The 25,182-nt window shown below is 41.5% G+C and overlaps 1 protein-coding gene across 4 annotated transcripts; it reads right to left on the bottom strand.

Annotated features, from left to right (window-relative positions):
* Positions 1 to 2,984: 2,984 nt before the first annotated feature.
* On the bottom strand, positions 2,985 to 25,182 carry LOC101116376 (plasma kallikrein). Of its 4 annotated transcripts, XM_027962627.2 has the most exons (15): positions 25,105 to 25,182; positions 24,455 to 24,513; positions 22,623 to 22,785; positions 20,747 to 20,853; positions 19,957 to 20,116; positions 18,345 to 18,454; positions 11,700 to 11,859; positions 10,516 to 10,625; positions 10,211 to 10,379; positions 10,004 to 10,116; positions 9,672 to 9,837; positions 6,819 to 6,994; positions 5,825 to 5,920; positions 3,942 to 4,081; positions 2,985 to 3,440 (listed from the first exon to the last, which is right to left on the bottom strand). In XM_027962627.2, the coding sequence occupies exons 2-15, from the start codon at positions 24,510 to 24,512 to the stop codon at positions 3,258 to 3,260; spliced, it is 1,911 nt and encodes a 636-aa protein (XP_027818428.2). In that variant the 5' UTR covers position 24,513; positions 25,105 to 25,182; the 3' UTR covers positions 2,985 to 3,257. The 4 variants fall into 4 exon arrangements, with proteins under 4 accessions (XP_027818428.2, XP_042097236.1, XP_042097234.1 ...); XM_042241302.2 differs by lacking the exon at positions 3,942 to 4,081; XM_042241300.1 differs by lacking the exon at positions 10,004 to 10,116 and having other exon boundaries at positions 10,260 to 10,379.

The raw sequence follows: 25,182 nt of genomic DNA, 5'->3' as shown, positions 1-25,182 counted from the left end.
TCTGTTCATAGTAGGATGTTTACCAACATCCCTGGCTTCTACCCACTAGTACCCACAGCATCCAGGTGTTGCAACCAAATGTCTCTAGATATTGCCCAAAGTCCCCTGGCTGGGAGTGTGTCCAGGTGAGAACCACTGCTTTAGATGATAATGAAAATAGCGGATGATGGCTATATGTGCTCCTGTCATTTTTTTTTTTATCTTCCTCATAATACAATACGATACTGACTTAGGATACATCAGTTCAGTTCAGTCGCTCAGTCGTGTCCAACCCTCTGCAACCCCATGAACTGCAGCACGCCAGGCCTCCCTGTCCATCACCAACTCCTGGAGTCCACCCAAACCCATATCCATTGTGTCGGTGATGCCATCCAACCATCCCATCCTCTGTCATCCCCTTCTCCTCCTGCCCTCAATCTTTCCCAGCGTCAGGGTCTTTTCAATTGGTCAGCTCTCCACATCAGGTGGCCAAAGTATTGGAGTTTCAGCTTCAAAATTAGTTCCTCCAGTGAACACCCAGGAGAAGGCAATGGCACCCCACTCCAGTACTCTTGCCTGGAAAATCCCATGGATGGAGGAGCCTGGTAGGCTGCAGTCCATGGGGTCGCAAGAGTCGGGCACGACTGAGCAACTTCACTTTTGCTTTTCACTTTCATGCACTGGAGAAGGAGATGGCAACCCACTCCAGTGTTCTTGTCTGGAGAATCCCAGGGACAGTGGGCTCCTGTCTGTGGGGTTGCACGAGTTGGACATGACTGAAGTGACTTAGCAGTGAACACCCAGGACCAATCTTTAGGATGGATTGGTTGGATCACCTTGCAGTCCAAGGGACTCTCAAGAGTCTTCTCCAACACCACAGTTCAAAAGCATCAATTCTTTGGCGCTCAGCTTTCTTTATAGTCCAACTCTCACATCCATACATGACTACTGGAAAAACCATAGCCTTGACTAGACGGACCTTTGTTGGCAAAGTAATGTCTCTGCTTTTTAATATCCTGTCTAGGTTGCTCATAACTTTCACCTGGGATATGAATGCCAGTTCTAGTCCTGACTCTGTCCTTGCAGGTGACCTTGAAGTGGTCTCTTTACCTCTTTAAGCTGCCATTGCTTCATCTTGAGCCTAAAGACATACTCATTCATTAGGCATGAATGCCCATTTATAATCTATGAGATGGAATGAAAGTGGCTCCCACTTTAATAAATTTTAAGTATACCGTAGATGTTTCCCACACCTCGGCGAGGAAGGAGACAGATGCAGGAGCCCTTGGCTAACCAGATGTGTTCACATGCTGGGCTTTCTGCAGCTTGCTATGCTGGTGGCACAGAGCTGGCCTGCAGGCTCGGTGCTGCCCCATGCCTCTCTGTCCATTTGCCCTCGTGAAAGTGAAGTCATGCCAGCCTCTGGCCCTCTTAGCCTCTTACACACATCTCAGTTTGTTGACGCTGTTACTGGGTGAAGTGCTCTTTCTGTTCCCCCTTGTACTGAACACATGATGGGTAATAAAGAGACCAGTCCAGCACCACTGGTTCCAGTTGGCAACTTTAAGATGATCAGCATATCCCTGAGGAGCTTCACATTTAAGCGCTCCTCTTTTGCCCAAAGCAGGTCATTCCTTGACCAGCAAGAGCCCGAGGGTGAAAAAAAAAATTTTTTTTATAGCCCAAGGATTACACTGCAAGCCCTTCAAGTCCTATCCAAACATCCTTTAGGACACTAGTAGTGAAGATAAAAGATTTTCACTGCAAACCACTTTTTTTCTTTTTAAGTATAAAACAACACTCACAGTATCTGTGTTGTACACTAAAGTAAAAGATGAAGTTGTGGGTTCTTTTTTTTTTTAATCATTTCAGGGAATCCAGCCGGATATTGCAAAATCTGGGGAATTTATTTGCGGAGTAAGCCCTTAACTCTTCAATTTCCTACTATGTGGTTTATGAATGACTCAGACCTTGTGGTTTTCCTTCAGTCAGTCCCCTCCATCTTTAGTTCTTTCTACCTCTCATTGTGTCTGCGAACACAGAAGGAAAAACTCAACCTCTTTTAGGAACTTTGCTTTTCTATTTTTCTAATTCATTTACCCAGTATTTTGTGAATGGTCAAATTCTGTGTCAATGTCAAGTTAGTTCAGCGGGATGGAATATAACTTCCTGATATCAGTTGTGGTGGTGGGTCACTGACAAGTTTGGAATTTGTGTTACATAAGAATTAATATCATTCATTCCAGGACTGCTTCCTACCACCAGGAATTTACTTATTACTGCCTTTGGGTTACTACTGCAGAACCCAGGATCCACTGTGTACGCTAAGTCAATGGTGTCCAGCTCTTTGCAACCCTATGGACTGTAGTCTGCCAGGCTCCTCTGTCCATGGGATTCTCCAGGCAAGAATACTGGGGTGGGTTTCCAAGCCCTCCTCCAGGGGATCTTCCCCACCCATGGATCAAACCTGTGTCTCTTATGTCTCCTGCATTGGCTGGCACATTCTTCACCACTAGCGCCACCTGGGAAGCCCACTGAACCCCCAGCAAATCAGATCCCCTGCCTTCCACGAAGGCTACGTGAGGATCTTATGGCGGAAGTTGCACCCAGACAGTTGCAGCCCCACAGGTCTCCCCTGCACGGCCAGTCTGGAGCCCTGTGGCAACGCCCAGGGAACCAAGGTAAGAAGCTGACATGGAAAGCTGCGCTGCTAATCTTCCAGGTTCAGATAACCCATCTCTCCCTTGCAAAAGTGTGCATTTCACAGGTTTCTTCCATTCCGCTTGGCAGAACAAAATCCAAGATCACTGGCTCTTCACCCCAAGAGAGGCAGGCAGTAGTAGGTATGAATGACTAGGCAGGTGAGGCCCAGAGAAGAATTTATTATCCCTGGATAGATGGAGTTCTGGAGGCAGTGGTAAGGTTAGAATGATCCCAGGCAATGTGCTACAACCTGGAGTCACTTGTCTTCCATTCTGTTTCACTATCAGAATAAAACACATTAATCACACTCTTTTGCCATTTTTATTTCATAACAAACAATTGTAGACATACTCGGTTGCTTTTCTCTCCCATTACGGTATCATTTCCGAACGCTGCAAGCATTATGCGTTGTTCCTTTTACGACAAGGACAAGAGGTAGACACCACTCCTCTCATCCTCTGTGGGGTTTTTGCAGATGAGGAACCCCAAGGTTCAGCACATGAATTGAATGCAGGTTGTTAATTGAATATTCCAAGGGAGGCTCTTCCCCATGCCTATGAAGCTTCTCAAGCTGGCTACTTGCTCAAAGGCTGACCGTGGCTGTCCTGGGTTTTCTCTAAAATCCAGTCCACATACTCAGCAACTTTGGTGTAGACTCCTGGTTGTTCCCTGCGGGCACAGCCTTCACCCCAACTAGTGATGCCCACCAAATGCCATGTTTCTTCATGTTGACAAACCAAGGGACCGCCTGAATCACCCTGTGTCACAGTGAGTGGAAAAAGCAAAATGGGAGGAGGTTATGATGGATGTGCCTTTAAAATTCTGTAGTCATACCACACACACCACGCAAACAATTTCTCATAGCTCTTCAGATATTTCATGCGTCTCATGAGCTGCTGGACATAGTAAGAGTGATCTAATCAACAGTATATAGTTGGCGTTTTCTGTTCATTCCAACACCGAAAATTTGACATCATCACATCCCAAGGTGAGATGAACTTAATGTGCTTGTATTTTAGCACAATGATTTGTCTGCACAATTTTCTTCCCTTAAAGATGGCATACTCCTGCTGTGAGATAGATAATATATAAAAACTATAGGCATATATTCGATTTTTTAAAGATTTTACATGTAATTATCAGGTTATTTGGTTCCAAGTCATTTAGAAAGCTATAGAGAACTACTCTTGGAAAAACATATTTTGAAATGATTTTTCTCAAGTGGCCTATTGTGTGTTTTTCATACTCTAACGCATTACCTTGCAGGCATCTTTTCCTCCTTCTTTATAGCCAGCACAGATCATCTGTTTGGTTATTTTATAATCTCTGTAACTTTTCTGGCATTCTTCATTTGATATCAAAGGAATATTTGCCTTTTGTAGGGTATTTTGGATTTTACCTGAGAGGCAACATCAGAAGGAGGCAATAAGATAAATATAGAAGTAAGACTACAGTCTTAAATGAGAATGCTGAAGTTTCCATGAAGGTCATTTCTTCACATAATAATTTTTGTATGTCTGTGTCTGTAATAGGGGCTTCCTAGGTAGTACGAGTGGTGAAGAACCTTCCAATGTAGCAGACCTAAGAGATGCAGGTTTGATCCCTGGGTCGGGAAGATCCCCTGGAGGAGGACATGGTAACCCACTCCAGAATTCTTGCCTGGAGAACCTCATGGATGAGGAGCATGACGGGCTACAGTCCATAGTGTCCCAAAGAGTCAGACTCTACTGAAGTAACTTAGCACATATGCATCTATAGTAGATGATGGATGCTAACCTAATTTATAATAGTGATCATTTCACAACATATAAAAGTCAAAACATCATTCTGTGCAGCATAGACTTATGCAGTCATGTATGTCAATTATATCTCAGTAAAACTGGAAAAAGTATACATACGTGTGCTTAGTCGCTCAGTCGAGGCCTACTCTTTGTGACCCCATGGACTGTAGCCCGCCAGGCTCCTCTGTCCGTGGGACTCTCCAGGCAAGAATTCTGGAGTAGGTTGCCACATCCTCCTCCAGGGGATCTTGCCAACCCTAGGGGATCCAACTCTAGTCTCTTACATCTCCTGCCTTAGCAGACAGGTTCTTTTCCCCTAACACCACCTGGGAAGCCCCTCAACATGTATAGTAGGTCCTTATTGGTTATCTACATATACACACTGCTATACATAAAATGGATAACCAATAAGGCCCTACTGTATAGTATGGGCAATGCTACTCAATACTCTGCAATGAGCTGTATGGGCAAAGAATCTAAGAGTGGATATATGTATAACTGATTCATGTTGCTATGCAACAGCGAGTCACACAACATTGTAAATCAACTATACTGCAATTTAAAAAGGTTTTTAAAAATCTATAGTTCTCAATTTGGCAGGAATGAACTATACAGTTTATAATAAAGTTGATTTACATTGATTGTTAAGAAATAAGGGCTTCCCTGGTGGCTCAGATGGTAAAAAGTCCACCTGCAGTGCAGGAGACCCAGGTGTGATCCCTGGGTCAGGAAGATCCCCCAGAGGAGAACATGGCAATCAACTCTAGTACTCTTGCCTGGAGAATCCCATGGACAGAGAGGAGCCTGGCAGGCTACAGTCCAAGGGTTCTCAAAGAGTCTGACAGGACTGAGCTATTAACACTGTCATTTTCAAAGTATTCTGATAAGTTGCAGTGTCATTGGTTTTCTTTGTAATCCTATGTGTTTTATTTATGGGTATAAAAGCATTAGAGAAGAGGTTCACAGGCTTTACCAGGTTGCAGGAAGGATGTGTTTTAAAAAAATATTTAAAAGCCTTCCAGAAAGAGAGATGACATGTCTGCCTATACTCCTGGTTATTAATCCAAGGGATAACAGTGGCCTTGGGAGATGGGAACTCTATTAATTCTGAGGACAGGATGGGCTTGGGGAAGTTGTTTGTCCTGCATGGGACCAATCCTTTAGAAGAAGTCAAACAAAGACTCTTAAGAGATTACCCTAGGAATTTTTCCAGGACCAAGCAAAACTGTCTTCTCAAGAATTACTGAATACATATGTGGGAATGAATAGTTATGGAAAAAATCACGAGTCTGGATATAACTTTAGAGGCCAATGAAACAAATCCACTCCTGTGTTTTAACATATAAAATGCCACGTGGTACCTTTTTCCTCTGTGAAGCCCCATCCAGTTATCCAACAGTCAGTGTAAACTGGTTTTGTATCATCTTTGGAAGGGAGGCATATTGCTTTTTGCAAATCTGAAAGGTAATTTTTACATTAGAGTTTGGCTAGATTTAGTTATGAACATTGACTTTAAAAATACATACTCTCCCCGCCCCTATATTCTCTTTCTCTAGAGTAGCACCAAGTAGAATACACCTTTTACTTTCCACTGAGTTTCCAAGGTCAGGGACTCAAGAAAATATCTCAGCAATCACAGTCATTTTGGGTGTTAAATTTTAAAATTCCGAACCCAAATTTACTGTCAAGAGCCTTTACAAGTTCTTATGTATGATTCCCTCAATAGTAATAGCAGAGGGGTCTACACTGTTTTAAGCATGATTTTTAGGCACTTTAACTTATTAACTGATTTTAATAACAATCCTATTAGGGGGTAACTGGAGTCAAGGACATCCTGCCCTGAGATCACAGAATCTTTAGCAGACCCAGCAGGCATCCAGCAACTGCGGAGCTTTTTATATGTCCAAACGCACCCCGTCCAACCACAAAGCTATTGTCTCCCAGAATTGCCTTGTCCAACAGTCTCTTCCCTACTCAGGTTTTACCTGGAAATTAATATTTGAATATGCTTGCCCCTCAGATACTCCCAATATGCCTAGGCCCAAGGCAATGCTAATTCTGCTACTCTTGTCAAAGGAAGTCATGCTCCCTTCCATGTCTGTTATTATTTCAATAGTATAATATGCAGCTGTATTCCTTCCTGAAAGAACTAAGTAACACATCTTGGCCCTTAAGTAGAAGACATTTTATGTCAAGTTTCAAATTATTTTTCCTGGCAATACTCATCTTTCCCGCAACTTTACTAACCAGAAAATAAAGACAGTCTCCTTAGATTCCGACCCCTCCTTGAAACTGATCTGAAAATTTAAACCAACACAATTCAGCAATACATGTCTCCTTAAATATGCTACGTACCAGTAAAATTCAAAGGAGCCTCAAGTTTTATTAAGGCAATGTCATGACTGCCTTCTGAGGTTTTATAATTTGGGTGGACAATAATCTCTTTGATTTGTGAGAAAGATGTCTCTGTTGTTATCTCTGACAGATTTAAAATGCCACCATAAATGCGCCAAATATTTGACAAGAGAAGCCTAGGAGGGAAAAATAAGAACTGATTTGAAACCAGAAAGACTGGCCTTTCATATTGCTCTTTTCTCCTTTCTCTTTACCTTTCAAAAAAGAACTGGGAAGAAAATACTACATATAACATATGTTTCAGTTCAGTCAGTTCAGTCGCTCAGTCATGTCCAACCATTTGCAACTCCATGAATAGGAGCACGCCAGACCTCCCTGTCCATCACCATCTCCCGGAGTTTACTCAAACTCACATCCATCGGGTTGGTGATGCCATCCAGCCATCTCATCCTCTGTCGTCCCCTTCTCCTCCTGCCACCAATCCCTCCCAGCATCAGAGTCTTTTCCAATGAGTCAACTCTTCTCATGAGGTGGCCAAAGTACTGGAGTTTCAGCTTCAGCATCATTCCTTCCAAAGAACACCCAAGGCTGATCTCCTCTAGAATGGATTGGTTGGATCTCCTTGCAGTCCAAGGGACTCTCAAGAGTCTTCTCCAACACCACAGTTCAAAAACATCAATTCTTCAGCACTCAGCCGTCTTCACAGTCCAACCCTCTCATCCATACATGACCACTGGAAAACCATAGCCTTGACTAGACGGACCTTTGTTGGCAGAGTAATGTCTCTGCTTTTCAAAATGCTGTCTATGTTAGTCATAACTTTTCTTCCAAGGAGTAAGCGTCTTTTAATTTCATGACTGCAGTCACCATCTGCAGTGATTTTGGAGCCCCCCAAAATAAAGTCTGACACTGTTTCCACTGTTTCCCCATCTATTTCCCATGAAGTGATGGGACCAGATGCCACAATCTTCATTTTCTGGATGTTGAGCTTTAAGCCAACTTTTTCACTCTCTTCTTTCACTTTCATCAAGAAGCTTTTTAGTTCTTCTTCACTTTCTGCCGTAAGGGTGGTATCATCTGCATATCTGAGGTTATTGATATTTCTCCTGGCAATCTTGATTCCAGCTTGTGCTTCCTCCAGCCCATTGTTTCTCATGATATACTCTGCATATAAGTTAAATAAGCAGGGTGACAATATACAGCCTTGACGTACTCCTTTTTCTATTTGGAACCAGTCTGTTGTTCCATGTCCAGTTCATATGTTTACATACCTAATTTCTCCTTGCAATTTAGCACCAACAGCAGCAGTGCTGAACTCTGAAGATTTAGTTAAAAATATTGGGAAGTGTATAATTATGTCATGTTTTCTGTAAGTGAATATAGAAGAATGTTGCTGTCTCTTTCTGAGATAAACTGTTTGGGAGATATCTCACAGTCTATCATGGAAAATCATTCACCAAGTTGAAAGCAATCACTTCCATGAAATTCAGAACTGGCAAGAAAGAATGACTGTATACAAGTCTCTCTGTAACCAGATAGGATAGTGGGTCCCCAGAGAAAGAGATCCAGTCATGGTTTTCTTGATATAAAAGAAACCATTTTTAGCTTAAGCCATTTTGTGATCTAAGCCTGGCCACAATGCTAGTCCTTGAATGTACTCAGTCGCTTCAATCGTGTTGGACTTTTTGCAACCCCATGGACTATAGCCCGCCAGTCCATAGTGTTTTCCTGGCAAGAATACTGGAGTGGGTTGCCATGACCTCCTCCAGGGGATTCTCCCCAACCAGGGATCAAACCTACGTCTTTTGCATTGCAGGCAGATTCTTTATGGCTAAACCACAGGAAAGTCCTGTCCTTGAATACGTCTCAGTAATTAATGATCTTAAAGGGAATAAAAGAATGCAGAGACAAAGGACTATTACACGTTAGAGAAGTAACAATAGCAAAGATTATGGATCAGCTGTAAAGACTCCTAGGTATCTTTCAATGGCAAAGATTAGCCAGAAGCACTCAACCACTGGATCAACTGGAACCTAAGATATGGTGATGTTGACTTTTTTTGACCCTCATGACTTCAATCAACCAAGGCCTGAACTCAGGCCAAGGCCCTTCAATAATATGCGTGTACCCTTAGCTTAAAACTTCTCCAGTTCTGTTGTTTGGGGATACAATTTCTTTGGGAAAGATCCCCAGTGTTCTCCTTACTCACTGCAATAATAAATCCTTCCTTCTCCCAGTTTTTGGCTTGGTTGTGTCTTTTGACATCCAACCAAGAGGAAAACCCAGTTTTTACGTAATGCCTCTAATAGGGGAAATGAGAGGAACCTCAGCACTATTTAAATTATATGTATATTTTGGGAATGTGTGAAAATTTAAATTAACTCTTTGAATATGGATATATGCAAAATAAGTCTAAAATTACTATGTAGAGCAAAGTTATAGGATAAATAAGTTCTGGGGATATAACATACAGCATGGTGACTACAGTTAACAGTGGCGTGCATGGGCGCTCAGTCATGTCCAACTCTGCGACCCCATGGAGCCCACCAGGCTCCTCTGTCCATGGAATTTTCCAGCCACAAATACTGGAACAGGTTGCCATTTCCTCCTCCAAGGAGGCTTTCCAACCCAGGGATCGAACCTTCCCTGGAGGCAGGCGGATTCTTTATCCCTGAGTTACCTGGGAAAGTTGCTGAGACAGAAAATCTCCAAAGTTTTGACCACCAAAAGCTATTGTAACTTTGTAGAGGGATGGATATTAATAAACTGACACAATGATGTAGAAATTGATTATAGAGTCTTCAAAACAAAGAGGCTAGATACAACTCCAGATAAGATGCAGCCAAACCTTACCCATCGAAGCAATGGGCAGCAGTTAAGACCCACTGTCGTCCAATGATTGACCCTCCGCACAGGTGGCTCTGAGCTCTCAGCTTCACTTGCAGGCTGACCTGCCAGGGCCACTCTCCCCAAGAAGCATCTGTTCCTCCAACAATGCGTCCCCTTTTTGTGGTACAGACTAAAAAGAGAGCATTGAAGTTAATGGTTGGGATCAGAGGGTGAATCACAGTCCCCTTCAGTTAAGGAAAACAAGACACATAGTTCCATTATAGAAGATTTAAAAAGGTATCTAAACAACTCAGACATCCCTCTACAGTTTTATGAAAAAAGTGAGATTTACTCACCACGGTTGTCCCCACGTTTACACAACCTCAAAGAATAACCAGAGCTTGCTCGCGTCCCATAAGTAATGTTAGTTGGTGAGCCATCCAAAGACAAGCGTAAGGAACACTTACACCTAGACAAGACGATCAGCATGAGAGTAAACCTCAGAGGGTGAAAGCCCAGGAAATTATCTGCCAACTGTTTTTGAAAAATAAGCATTCACTAACTTCTCTCCTCTACAGTCTTCTGGGAATAAAGAATAAGTAAAAAACTGACAGCGAATCATCTTTGTACAGGTCTCTTGGCAATCATCCACTCCTTTAACGAAGGTCGCATGCAGCTCTTCTCCTTCAAAAGCAACTTGCGGGTAAATTTTGGAGTGGCAGGGCTCTGTGCCTAGGACAAATGTAAAAAAGATAGAAAATGCAAATGATAAGCCACACATACACAAGTTTCTGGAACACTGAGGCTTGTTAGAAGATCATAGAATGGATCACATTTTGTGTAATATTTTTTTATCAAATCGCATTACCAGGCAGAGTTTGTTTGCAGGTTAGAAGGCTGTATCCAGAGATGGCATTTTCCTGAGGAGTAGGGGAACTCGGGCTCCCACTTTGGGAAGTCTTGAGGAAACAAACGTTTCTATGGTCAAAAAAAAAAAAAAAAAGGGCAAGAGAAAGAAAGAAAACCCCATTAAAGGCAAATACAAGAACACCTCATATCAAACCCCGCCCCCTGCAAATTTTATTCTTCTGAGAAATTCCCTCCAAAGAACATCAGACTACAGGACTCTAGTGAATTACAGAGATTAAATGTAAATCAAGCCACATCTCCCTCTGAAGAAAACTTACAGGCACAGATAGCCCGAAAAGAGGAGAAAGGTAAAGTTCTACCTTCTAATTTAAAAAAAAAAGAAGAAAGAACAGATTCTGGGGATTTATGGTGCTGATGCTATCATAACCTGATACCCTTCTCTTAGCTCCATCTCGTGTGTAAAGAAAAGGACAGGTTATCTATGGGTCAAGAGATGGAACCGGAACCTTCATCAGGATAAACAGGGCTCTAGTTTCTGAAACACTGGGGTCAGAACAAAGGAGCTTAAAGGATATGCTCCGAGTGAGTGGTTTACTTCAAGCTAATACAAAACATTAAGATTAGTAGGAAAGGTACCCATGGCTATTGTTTCATTGATTGGATGGTCTGTTTAAGTAAGAGAAGATGGGTAGGAAAGTCTGCTAATCTCTTAACTAATCCGCACCTGGCAGAAGAGCCTCTATTTAAACTATGAGTTCAAGTGTTTTTTGTTTTGTTTTGTTTTGTTTTTAATTAAAAAAATTTATTTTATATTGGAGTATAGCTAATTAAAAATCTTGTGATAGATTCAGGTGGACAACAAAGGGACTCAGCCATACATATACATATATGCTTCTTCTCCGAACTCCCCTCCCAACCAGGCTGCCATATAGCGTTGAGCAGAGTTCCCGGTGCTATACAGTAGGTCCTTGTTGGTTATCCACTTTAAATATAGCAGTGTGTACATGTCCACCCCAAAGTCCCAAACTATCCCTCTCCCCCGCCACTTTCCCCTCTGGTAACCATAAGTTCATTCTATGAGTTCAAGTGTTTTGAGGGAAATGAACAAAACTTGGGAAAAACTCAAAGTATAAAATGAAAATGATGCCAAAACAGTAGCAAACGTGACCCACGCCTACTGACCTCTGTGAGTCTGTCTTCCACGCATTTGTATAGAATGTGAAGAAAAGGCAGCTGGGGTGATAGGTGCAGATGGTTCGACACACGAAAGCATCTGGTGCGATAACTCTGGCAACATCCACATCTGAAAACGCACGATGTTGGAAAATGTCCACGCGGCAGCCTGTGAACCCACAGGGGAAGACGTACATGTCACGATGCTACACGTGCTTGTACTTCGTCATCATAACTAAGGAAACTATGACTGTTGTTTGTACACAGAACTACACATCCTTAGCGAAAAAAATGTCTGTTGCAACATCCCCAAGCTTGTTGTTTGCCATTTGGGAGAAGAAAAAATTGGTCTCAATCTGATAAAAGACAGACACCTATGTCAGAGAAATAAAATGTCTTAACCTGTGCTCTATCCTACTTGGTCCGAAATACCTAAGCTACTCAGCTTTTGTTTATATTTTCTTTATATTACCCTGACCCTGAAATTCAGGCCTTAGGCACATGAGCTTTTGTGTTATGTTTTCCTGACTATGTTAATAGAAACATCATATTTAAATAAAGACATCAACAAAAACCTGAATTTCTAACAAAAATGCCGTGTACCCATTAGAAGAGGAAATCTACTTTCATTCTCCATAACATAATTATATCTCAATTATACTTTTACTTATGTTCTTATTATTTACTCAATTTGATAACGCATAAAGTATTTCATTTCCTGGGTCAGGAAAATCCACTGGAGAAGGGATAGGCTACCCACTCCAGTATTCTTGGGTTTCCCTTGGTGGCTCAGCTGGTAAAGAATCTGCCTGCAATGTGGGAGACCTGGGTTTGAACCCTGGGTTGGGAAGATCCCCTGGAGAAGGGAAAGGCTACTCACTCTGGTATTCTGGCCTAGAGAATTCCATGGACTGTATAGTCCACGAGGCTGCAAAGAGTCAGACATGACTGAGCAACTATCACTTTCACTTTAAAAGTCTATTAGGGCCTCTCAGGTGGTTAAGCAGTAAAGAATCTGCCTGCAATGCAGGAGACACAGCAGGAGCCACAGGTTTGATCCCTGAGTCAGGAAGATCCCCTGGAGGAGGAAATGGCAACCCACTCCAGTAGTCTTGCCTGGGAAATCACATGGACAGAGGAGCCTGGCAGGCTACAGTCCATGGGGTCACAGAGTTGGACATTTGCAAGGAAAGTTATACCAAACCTAGACAGCCTATTAAAAAGCAAAGACACCAGTTTGCCAGCAAAGGTCTGTATAGTCAAAGCTATGGTTTTTCCATTAGTCATGTACGGATGTGAGAGGTGGGCCAAAAAGAAGGCTGACTGCTGAAAAATTGATGCTTTTGAACTGTGGTGCTGGAGCAGACTCTTGGGAGTCCCTCTGATTGCAAGGAGATTAAAGGAAATCAACCCTGAATATTCATTGGAAGGACTGATGCTGAAACTGAAACTCCAATACTTTGGCCACTTGATACAAAGAGCTGACTCATTGGAAAAGGCTCTGATGCTAGGAAAGTTTGAAAGCAAAAGGAGAAGAGGGTGGTAGAGAATGAGATGATTGTATAGCATCATCGACTCAATGGACATGAATTTGAGCAAACTCCAAGAGATAGTGAAAGACAAGGAAACCTGGTGTGCTGCAGTCCATGGAATTGCAAAGAACTGGACATGATTTATCCACTGAAAAACAAAAACAAATTCTATTAAAATTATGTAAGCTTAAAGAATAATGGTAGCAATTATGAGAAAGACAAAAAGAATCCAAATTTAAATGAACATAGTTGGATCAAGAGAGTGTGCCTGTCACACATAATATCTTCAGATGGGAAGTTTAGGAAATTAGACCTCAACTAATTAAATCTTTTTTTAAAAAAATCAGACTTTAAGCTGGAAGAGAATTTATGGGATTCCATGTCTACCTACAACTGCATCCTGTCAAGTAGTTCAACCTTTATTTCAGATGTTTATAATGACAAGGAGCTGACTACCTCATGGCAAGTTTCATTTCTGGACCACTCTACAAGTCAGAATTTTTTTCTTATTTTCATCATAGTTGTATCTATTTTATGAAACCACACAGATTAGTCTAATCCTTTTCCCAATGACCGCTCTTCAAAAACAAAAATTTAAAACAGTCATCCTGACTTTTTAGGGTTAAATGTCCAATTTGTTTCTTTAATGGTATCTTATTTGCCTATGTTTCTAGGTATCTCAGGATCTTGGTTACTCTCTTTTGACGTGTCTGTTGCTCCAAACAAAATACGGAACGCATTGCTGAATATAAAGTGCAGTCACAGTCTGACCTGTCAAGATGACAAAAGAACAGGGGCTAACTATGTTCCAAAGACCATGCTGTTTTTTAAAGCTAGTTTCGTTTTCATTTGTTTTGTTTGTCAAAAGCACTGCAAGATGTCAGTAGGAATGACAGAGTAAAGACCTTCCGAAACCCCTTCCTCCATTAAAAACAAAACAAAAAAAGAAACAAGCACTGGCCAGAATGTCAAAATCAATGTCGTTTCAGAACTCTAGAAGTGAACCAAAGGCTGATAACAGTCCAGGGAGTTTTTATCCAAGAGCAACAGCCAAATCTCAGCAAGAGCCCTGAGTTCTGTGAGGTTTTTAACTTGCCCTCTCATCCCCTCTCCACAGCTCCATGGAAGCCTTGAAAATACCCACAATTGTGGGGAAAACCAGCAGGCTAACAGGCCTCAGGAGGGGGCAGAACAGAGTTGGAGCTACTCCCAAGCCCTGTCCCCAGATAACTGTCATTATTTGACTGGAGGTTCTCAGGAAAACCCCACTCCCAAGGACTGAGTTTCTTTGGCCTGATTCAGAACTTCCTCAGTGTCAACAGCCTTTTCCTTGAAAGTATTTGTCAAAAAAAAAAAAAAAAAAAGATTGTGACTATTATACAACATTGTAGCTGCTTAAGTCAGTAGTAATAATAGGGGCATACCACAAGCCAATGAGAATCTTAGAAGGAAAACCAAGGAGAGTTTGAAAATCTCTGAGATATTCCTAGGGATCTGGAAAGCCATACACTTGACTATGTGCACGACAGAGGCTCTGCACATTTCCCGTGCTGGGAAAGCCCCGGGCCCTCACTGAGGACTGACTTTGACCTCTGGGAGCTCCATGTCAGCACAAAGTGGAGGCCAGGGCAAAGTTGTAAAGAGCAGGGCAGGGCAGTGAAACACATGCCCTAAGTCTCACAAAAAGCCCCTTGTCCAAGGCTGGCAAACTCACTACTTGTAGGCACCCAAGGAAACGTCTGTCCTGTCATTAGAAAACTGTAGGGGAAGCTGAGCACAGACATCCGTGGTCATGCCACAAAAGAGACTAACCACCGTGTGCAGTTAGCTCAGGAAAGTCCCCAAACAAACAGCAACAGCATCACAAAACAGTAACAACAACAATAAACTCTGAGGAAGGAAGGGATTTGATGTCCAGAGTTTGTCACATGCTTGTACTTAAAAAGTCTAATTTTTTTTTTTTTTTTTTTACAAAACAATCATGAGACATGTCAAGAAACAAGGAAATATGGCCCATACACAGAAGTAGAGGTCAATATAAACCACCACTAAGGAAGCAAGAACATTGGGTTTACTATACCAAGACTTTACATCAGCTATTTTAAATATGTTCAAAGAACTAAAGGAAACCATGTCCAAAGAACTGGAGAGGGACCTTCCCTGTTGGTCCAATGGTTAAGATTTCGCCTTCCAATGCAGAGGATGTGGGTTTGATTCCTGGTAGGTGAGCTAAGCGGAGAAGGCAATGGCAACCCACTCCAGTACTCTTGACTGGCAAATCCCATGGACGGAGGAGCCTGGTGGGCTGCACTCCATGGCGTCGCTAAGAGTCGGACATGACTGAGTGACTTCTCTTTCACTTTTCACTTTCATGCATTGGAGGAGGAAATGGCAATCCACTCCAGTGTTCTTGCCTGGAGAATCCCAGGGATGGGGGAGCCTGGTGGGCTGCCATCTCTGGGGTCGCACAGAGTTGGACACAACAACAGCAGCAGCAGGCAAGCTAAGATCCTACATGCCTCATGGCCAAAAAAAAAAAAAAAGCCCCAAAACATAAAACAGAAGCAATATTGTGACAAATTCAATAAAGACTCTAAAAATGGTCCACACATCTAAAAAAAAAAAAAAAAAACAGAAAAGATCTTAAAGGACTGAAGTATGAAAACAATGTCTCACCAGACCATATCAATAACCAGAAATTAAATTACAGAAAAGAACCAAATCTGTATATCAAAAAACAAAATAATACTTAACTTGAAGCAATAAATCTGGAGCACACCACAGAGGAGGTGTGTTGGGGGAGGCTGGGAACCAATGGGAAAAGAGAGGCACTGCTGCCAACTTCCCAGTCTTCTAAGGCAGGATCCTAGCCCAGCTCCCCATTCAGGGCTTGGCACAGAGTCAGCACTCGATACTGTATAGAAGTGGCTATTGATAATTTGGTTTCAATAACGTGTTATCATTGACATGCTGATACGCTAAATAAGACAGACTATCTTAGCAAATTTTCTGGCTCTTTCAATTGAAATTACCCCATGTCTGAAACATAGGGTTTCATTGATTGATTTTGCTAGATAATAGATACCACCAAGAAATGACCATACAGTTTTCTCTACAATCTCACTGTACTAGTTTCCTATGGCTGCTTAAAAAATTATCCCAAACTTAATGGCTTAAAACAACACAAATTTATTATCTCACGGTTCTGAAGATCAGAAGTTGAGAAGTCTGAAATGGATCTTTGTCCTTGTTGTTTATGATGGGAATAACGTGTAGTGCTTAGTCATTAGTCGTGTCTAACTATTTGTAACGCCATGGACTGTAGCTCACCTGGCTCCTCTGTCCATGGGATTTTTCCAGGCAAAGATACTGGAGTGGGTTGCAATTTCCTTATCTAGAAATGGGTCTTAAGTGAGTGAGTGAAGTCGCTCAGACATGTCCTACTCTTTGCGACCCCGGGGACTGCAGCTCACCAGGCTCCTCTGTACACGGGATTCTCCAGGCAAGAATACTGGAGTGGGTTGCCATTTCCTTCTCCAGGGGATCTTCCCAACCCAGGAATCGAACCCAGGTCTCCTGCATTGCAGGCAGACGCTTTAACCTCTGAACCAAATGGGTCTTGCTGCTAAGTCGCTTCAGTCATGTCCAACTCTATGCGACCCCACAGACGGCAGCTCACCAGGCTCCCCCGTCCCTGGGATTCTTCAGGCAAGAACACTGGAGTGGGTTGCCATTTCCTTCTCCAATGCATCAAAGTGAAAAGTGAAAGTGAAGTCGCTCAGTGAAGTAAATGGGTCTTCAGTTCAGTTCAGTTCAGTCGCTCAGTCGTGTCCGACTCTTTGCGACCCCACGCCAGGCCTCCCTGTCCATCACCAACTCCCGGAGTTCACTCAGAGTCACGTCCATGGAGTCCGTGATGCCATCCAGCCATCTCACCCTCGGTCGTCCCCTTCTCCTCCTGCCCCCAATCCCTCCCAGCATCAGAGTCTTCTCCAATGAGTCAACTCTTCGCGTGAGGTGGCCAAGATGCCGGTATGGCTTTGTTCCTTTGGGAATTTATGTAGAACTTTTTCCCTTACCTTTTTCAGATTCTAGAGGCCACCTGCATTCCTTGACTTAGGGACCCTTCCTCCATTTTCAAAGCCAGAAGTGTAACCTCTTCTGATCTCTCTGTATGATTCTCTGATCATTCTGATTTCTCTTTCTTTTATCAGGACCTTTGTGACTACATTGGGTCTATCCACATAATCCAGAATAATCTCAAAGTGTTTTTTACCATAATCACGTATTTAATCAAGCCTTTTTTGCCCTATAAGGTGACATATTTACAGATTCCAGAGATTAGGATGTGGATGTTTCGGGGAGGCTCTTTTGCTGCCTAGTACAATCACACAGTGAAGTGTGTGTGTGTGTGTGTGTGTGTGTGTGTGTGTGTGCACACTCAGTCATGTCTGACTCTTTGTGACCCCATGGGCTACAGCCTGCCAGGCTCCTCAGTCCATGGGATTTTCCAGGCAAGAATACTGAAATGAGTTGCCATTTCCTTCTCCAGGGGATCTTCCCGACCCAGGGATTGAGCCTGTGTCTCCTCCATCTCCTGCATTGCAGGCAGATTCTTTACCGTCTGAACTACTAGGGAAACCCTTAGTCCTCTATGGTACAAATCAAATGAAGGACTATATAAATATCCGCCGTCATTGACTTCCTGGTTGGTTACCTTCCTTGCGGTACAGTGTTTCACTGACTGATGTGAAGATTGCTCAAATGCGCATTATTCTACAAAGCCAAGGTTCGTAGCATGATGACTAGCATTCCCTTGTTTGCTGTTGTTCAGTCACTAAGTTGTCTCTGCCTCTTTTGCAACCCATGGACTGTAGTTCGCCAGGCTCCTCGGTGCATGGGATTCTCCAGGCAAAAATACTGGAGTGAGTTGCATTCCCTTCTCCAGGGGATCCTCACGACCCAGGATCAAGCCATTAAGTTTGGGATAGTTTTTTAGGCAGCCATAGGAAACTAGCACAGTGACATTGTAGAGAAAACTATACGGTCATTTCTTGGTGGTGTCTATTATCTAGCCACTGGGGAAGAAGTCCACACAGGGAAGTAGGAGCCATACAATTACCAATTTTCGAGTTTCCACAGGCCTTCAGTGAGAAGCCAGACTCCACATCAGTTAGCACCTTTATACGCGAAGGTGTCCCCTGTGAGCTGCGTTTTAATAGGCAGGTGTTCCTGAATGTGAAAAACACAGGTTACTTTGCTTCCTAAACTTCAAGGTGCCTGCAGAAGTCCATTCCCTGTTGAAAGTGATCCATGGTCCATGGAAAATAAACAAAGCAATCAGAACAAAGCAATCACAGTGATGAGTGAGTTAGGGATTGTGTTATTCATCAAAGAGACATCTCCCCCTCTTTAGAGGGAAGGTTAGGGTGAGGGTGCAGTAGGAACTGTTCTTCTCCAGGACATTATTCTACTGAACTCTCACTCCACAAGCACAGGGTATTTGCGGACCAAATGGAAATTTTTCTCTTCAGGAAAAATGATGCCAAAATGGAATAAAATAATAAGAAGACTGTTGTTCAGTTTCTAAGTCGCGTCCACCTCTGCGACCCCGTGAACTGCAGCATGCCAGGCTTCTCTGTTCATCAGTATCTCTGAGTTTGCTCAGACTCATGTCCATTGAGTCAGTGATACCATCCAACCATCTTATCCTCTGTTGCCCCCTTCTCCCCTTGCCCTCACTTTCTCCCAGCATCAGGGGCTTTTCCAGTGAGTCAGCTCTTTAAATCAGATGGCCAAAATATTGGAGCTTTGGCTTCAGTGTCGGTCCTTCCAATTCAGGGTTGATTTCCTCTAGGATTGAATGGTTTGATCTCCTTGCAGTCCAAGTGACTCTCAAGAGTCTTCTCCAGCACCTCAGTTCAAAAGCATCAATTCTTTGGTGCTCAGCCTTCTTTATGGTCCAACTCTCACATCCATACATGACTACTGCAAAAACCATAGGTTTGACTATATGGACCTTTGTCGTCAAAGAGATGTTTGCCTTTTAAAACACTGTCTAGGTTTGACATAGCTATTCTCCCAAGGATCAAGTGTCTTTTAATTTCATGGCTGCAGTCACTGTCCACACTGATTTTGGAGCCCAAGAAAATGAAATCTGACACTGTTTCCACATTTTCCCCATCTATTTGCCATGAAGTGATAGGACCAGATACCATGATCTGTTTTCTGAATGTTGAGTTTTAACCCAGTTTTTTCACTCTTCTCTTTTACCTTCATCAAGAGGCTCTTTAGTTCCTCTTCACTTTCTGCCATTAAAGTGGTATCATCTGCATATCTGAAGTTGTTGATATTTCTGCTGGCAATCTTGATTCCAGCTTGTGATTCATCCAGCCTGGCATTTTGCCTGATGTACTCTGCATATAAGTTAAATAAGCAGAATGACAGTATACAGCCTTGATGTACTCCTCTCCCGATTTTGAATCAGTCCGTTGTTCCATGTCCAGTTCTAACTGTTGCTTCTTGACCTGCATGCAGGTTTCTCAGGAGGTAGGTAAGGTGGTCTGGTATTTCCATCTCTTTAAGAATATTCTAATTCTCTTTAAGACTAAGAAAACTGATTAGACCTAAAAACTCTCTCTGATTTTCAATTGGGGGGAAAAATGGTTATGAAGAAAAAAACGCTATGTTTCTGAAAACACCATCAGAAAGAACAGACACTGAATTTTACTCACCGGTACTCTGCACTGAAGAAGGCTTTCGTGGCGTATGTGAAAAACTGGCAGTGAATGTTGTTCGTGCACCTTTCTTGGCATTCTTCAGCACTTTTCACCTTAGATACATTGAAATTGACTCCTCTCATATCAATTCCTTTATAAATGCTTCGGTGGCAAGCTGTCCAAATAAAACACATAGAGCAAATTCAATTAGTTTCCCTTCTGGAAGTAAATCATCCATTTGGGCTGGGTAGCTTTTTTTTAACTTTTATAGTGGACTATAGTTGATTTAAAATGTTGTGTTGGTTTCAGGAACAGCAAATTGATTCAGTTATACATATACGTATATCCATTCTATTTCAGATTCTTTTCCCATATAGGTTATTATAGAATATTGAGCAGAGTTCCCTGTGGTATACAGTAGGTCCTTGTTGGTTATCTATTTAAATATAGCAGTGTGTACATGTCCATCCCAAATCCCCAATCTATCCCTCCCCCGACCCTTCTCCATTAGTAACCATTAAGTTGGTTCTCTGTCGGCCTCTGTTTGGAAATCAAAGGGAGACTATTATTCGGTTGTGTATTTACTTTCTGTACATCTTACACCAAAGTGCCAACTTCATAAATAATAGAGGCTCCTCAAGTGTGAGATGACTGCTGAAAATAAGAGGGTACGTCCAGGATACAACCCCATCTCTACTATCTTATCTCCGTTCCAAAAGTGCATGGTGCTACAGAGTTTGAGCAGAAGCTTTTCTAAGGTAGACCCACTGTCCATTCAAACTGAGCTCAGAAATCCACACCTTACCACTAATTTGATGACCACATCGCTTTAGGGAATGTCCTGAAATTGCATGTGTCCGTGACACTCTCGGCAGGGTTCCTGTAACACTGTCCTTCAAGAAGCAACCAAACCTGTTTTTTTTTTAAAGTAGCTTAATAAGAAGTAGAATAATAAACACACATTGAGAAAATGTCTAGCATTTCTATGCACTCATAAATACAGCCAGAAATAAGGAAAATACTACGGCATGCCTGACACCTGCTGGGAAAAAAACATTCTTAGAGGCAATTCCTTAATACCTAACAATCTTTGTAATACCTAACTTTAGCATTGTTTTCCTTTATATTCACATTTCAAAGTACAGAAAGTCAGTCATATAAAAGAGGGAATGATTCTTCCTGTGTTCCCAAACTTTGTGGGAATTATGCTCCCACCTGGTGATTGTTGTTATAAATATTTTCATTTACTTAAGAAATTAAATCAGTCATGAGAGTTGCATCTATATTTGGTATTCCTCCTGACTGCTAACTCCTTACAGTCCACACCTACTAAAACACTTCATTCTGTCTTTAATGTCAACTTTCATGTCATTTCCTTATTTAAAAGGATTCTAGAACCCAATTCAACTTTTTAAATGAAAAGCTGCTGCCTCTAACATACAGTCTTGATTTGCTATACAAGTTTTCCCTTGTACAGGGCTTCTCTGGTGGCTCAGATGGTAAAGAATCTGCTTGCAATGCAAGAGACCTGGGTTTGGTCTCTAGGTTGGGAAAAATTACCTGGAGAAAGGAATGGCTACCCACTCCAGTATTCTTGTCTGGGATAATTCCATGGACAGAGGAGCCTGGTAGGCTACAGTCCATGGGGTCACAAAGAGCAGGACACAACCACACGACGAACATTTTCACTTTTGTTCCCCTCGTAGAATTGGGAAATGACAGTCTAACTCCTAGTTTTTAATTCAAATAGAATAAAGATGAAGGAAAAGAATGATGGATATGGAAATGGGAACAAGGAAGAAACATTCATTCTGGATATTGATCAAAATTAAAGAAAATTATAATGAAACTGTGGTTGTACTTGAGCAACTTCATGACTGAATAAGACTTTTCATTACAACTACTTTGCAAATGCTCTTACATTTTCAAATTACCAGTTAACAGTATATATTCATGTCCACAGATGCGTGCACACACACACACACACACACATGCACATGTAGGCTTACACACTCCATGAATACTATAGGTGCCCAAACTGGCTCATTGTAGGCATCATTCAGACCTACCTTCTCCCAAGGTTACAAGACGGATTTTAATTATTTTCTCAACAAAATGCTTGCCTTCTATAGTATCTTCTTAAGAACTATGCTATCCATAGTTCATGCGTATGATCCATAGTGTGACCATGCGTCAGACAGCAAATACCTTTCTTGTTCAGGTGAAATATTCACCTATTATTAGACCCTTTCTGGAGAAGGCAATGGTACTCCAGTACTCTTGCCTGGAAAATCCCATGGACGGAGGAGCCTGGTGGGCTTCAGCCCATGGGGTCGCTAAGAGTCAGACACGACTGAAGCAACTTAGCAGCAGCAGCATGAGACCCTTTCTCGAGATAATCTCTTAACTCTGATTTTCAAGTGTTTTCCTTGAGGTCTTGGATAGGAAAACACTACTTTCTATGGCTCTAAGTCATTGTTTAAAATGCAGATTTCCAGGCCCAAGAGACTTAAGTTTGATAGGTTTGGGCCTGAGCCTAAGAATCTACTTAGATAAGAACTCCTCAGGGTGATTCTGATGAAGCTGGCCATGTAGAAACATAATCTTGCTATCTGGCGCACACAACTGATTCTATTTTGAAAAATGACTGGTTTCTCCAGTAAAGAAATATCAACTTTTACCTTTTGTCTGCATCACTGGTTGAATTTTCAGGAAGAAAACTGAATAGCAAGCACCTGGGATGGAAGGTGCACATCAGCTGACAGTATTGGGCGTCTGGGGTGTACATGGCTGATACATCCCCACCTCTGAAGAAGGTGTTGCTATATAGTTGAGTCAAGCATCCTGTGACAGAATCATTGAAAAAAGACACATTAATTTGGAATAAATAATAATTTTAAAAGAAACGTATCTGCATTCTAAATCTTCTTAATTGGTCCATGGAATACCCAAAGATCTTATGACATGACTAAATGCAGAGGCAGGATGAAATATACCATCTGTACAGTATGTGGGATCTTAGTTCCTTGACCAGGGCTCGAACCCATGTCTGTAGTGGAAGCACAGAGTCCTAACCACTGGACAGCCAAGGAATTCCTGAAATAGTGATGTATTAGGGCTTGATGCATGATGTTAAAATTAGTTTTGGGGTGCCTATGCATAAAAATACTTGGTTGATTTTCATCTATCATGCTCAACCATAATAATTTGTACATAAATTATTTTCCCTCAAATGCAATCTTAGCTTGGTTTCTCCCTATCTTCTAACATGGAACAATTTTTCTGGAAGACAATTTGATGATATAAATTATAAAACCTTCAAAACTATGCACACCTTTACTATATCTGGTGTTTTAATTTCCAAAATTTTTTTTCTACAGAAATAAACATGTATATAAGAATGGGCATACAAAACTACCATGAATAGAGAAGAATATGAAGCTCTAAAAACATGATATATATTTATCTGCTTGAAAGATCACTGTAAATGGGAAACATAAGTTACAAAAAAGTATCTAATAACATCTTTGTTGAGTGTGTAAAGACACATGCAGAGAAATATCTGAAAAAGATATTTTTAACAAAGGCCATCTCTGTATTATAAGACTACAGATGACAGGTATTTTCTCATTTTCTGCTAATTTGCACCTCTAATTTCCCTGGCATAATCATAATTTTCAAAAATAATAAAAAGCATCTCTGGCTTCTACTCTTCAGCATTCAATGTATTTGTATGTGGTAATGATTATGGCTCAGAAGAGCAATTTGCAATGAGGGGACAGATGGAGGGGAGTTTGGTTTAGGGGAAAAAAGCTTCTTTCTTAAGAATTTATTTTTTGCCAAATGTCACCGTTACCCTGGACACCTAGAATTGTTTGCCTTAGCCATAAACATCTTTGCAATGTGATCTTCTTAAGTCAACAAAGACTCAGAAACCACCCATAATGGTGGCATCGTAAAAACTCCATTCTACGATGATTAATGAAAAACAGTGTCTAAAATCATTTCTATTCTGTGAAATTTTAGTGGATAGAAAGAGAAATAAGATCAAAACCTATAGGGAAACTCAAACTATTCAAGTAGACAACTTCCTAAATTAAATATAAATTAGGTACTTTCTTTTCTGAAATGATTCTCCAGAAGTCTAAAAGAGTAAAAATATGTACTAAGTACATATTATGGTACTTGGGTTGGACCCAGATGCTATAAATACCTAGCACTCTTCTGAATATTCAGATAAAGTTGATTTTTCAATGTTGATAATAAAAATAGAGGGCTGCCTGTTTTAAGATCTGCTTTGTAGAGAGTCTTTTTCCAAACAGAAGTTTCTGTTGATACCTGCCAAAACATTCTTGTTCCTGGGCCCCTCCTTCTGGTGTGTCTAGGATGATATATCTGCAAAGTGGTAGTTGGTGCTGAACCTTAAAAGGATATGTGTCCTGAGGGTCAGATGTCTTGCTTGATTACTCTCCCCCTCACCCTTAACTTTGCATCTTAGAGATAATCCACTCACCACAGGAAACTGTAGCAAACAAGCAAATGAAGTAAGCGGCTTGCCTGAGTGCAATCATCCTAAAAGAGAAAGCAACAGGCACATAACTCTACTGTTTATAGATCATATTTAACATGAATCTTAATTTAAGGTAATACAGATTTTCTTATAAATGTCTGGATAGCAAATCTAAGCACACAATTATCAGTATAGAAAGCAATGGTTTTCCGAACATTTTACACTCAAGGACTTGGCATGAAATACAAATTGAGACCTCTAGATTACTGTTGTGTTTATTGTCCATTTGGCACCTATGTTCTTAGCAATTATGCGAAGGGAATTGGTAGAGGGAAATTAAACATTTGTGAAACCTCTTGATACGAGCAAAAAGAAAATTATTGTAAACCATGGTAATGGTATCTGTCCAAAAATCCCTAAGGAAAGATATTCCAAATAGTCAAGCCCATTTTAAATTTTTTAATCAATGTTCTCTTTGATTGAAAAATATCTTGCACTTATATGTTTCCACATATAAAATCATCAGTTCCTTCTACGTTCTCTAAATACACGAGAAATTAGAATGTCAACTAATAGTTGCTTTATAACGTAAAAACAATGCTTAATGGAAAAAAAAATATTTGGAAGCAATCAGAATAATAGAAATCCTGTACCTGAAAGCACAATTGCTTCCGTGGTTCTGGAGCTGAGGGTGTCTCTTGCCATTGAAAAATGGCTGGTCTTCAAGCTTT

The sequence above is a fragment of the Ovis aries genome, chromosome 26 (assembly GCF_016772045.2).
Source record: "Ovis aries strain OAR_USU_Benz2616 breed Rambouillet chromosome 26, ARS-UI_Ramb_v3.0, whole genome shotgun sequence".
Taxonomy (NCBI): Eukaryota; Metazoa; Chordata; class Mammalia; order Artiodactyla; family Bovidae; genus Ovis; species Ovis aries.
Note: the sequence above shows the minus strand (reverse complement) of the source record. Positions and strands in the feature narration are given on the sequence as shown.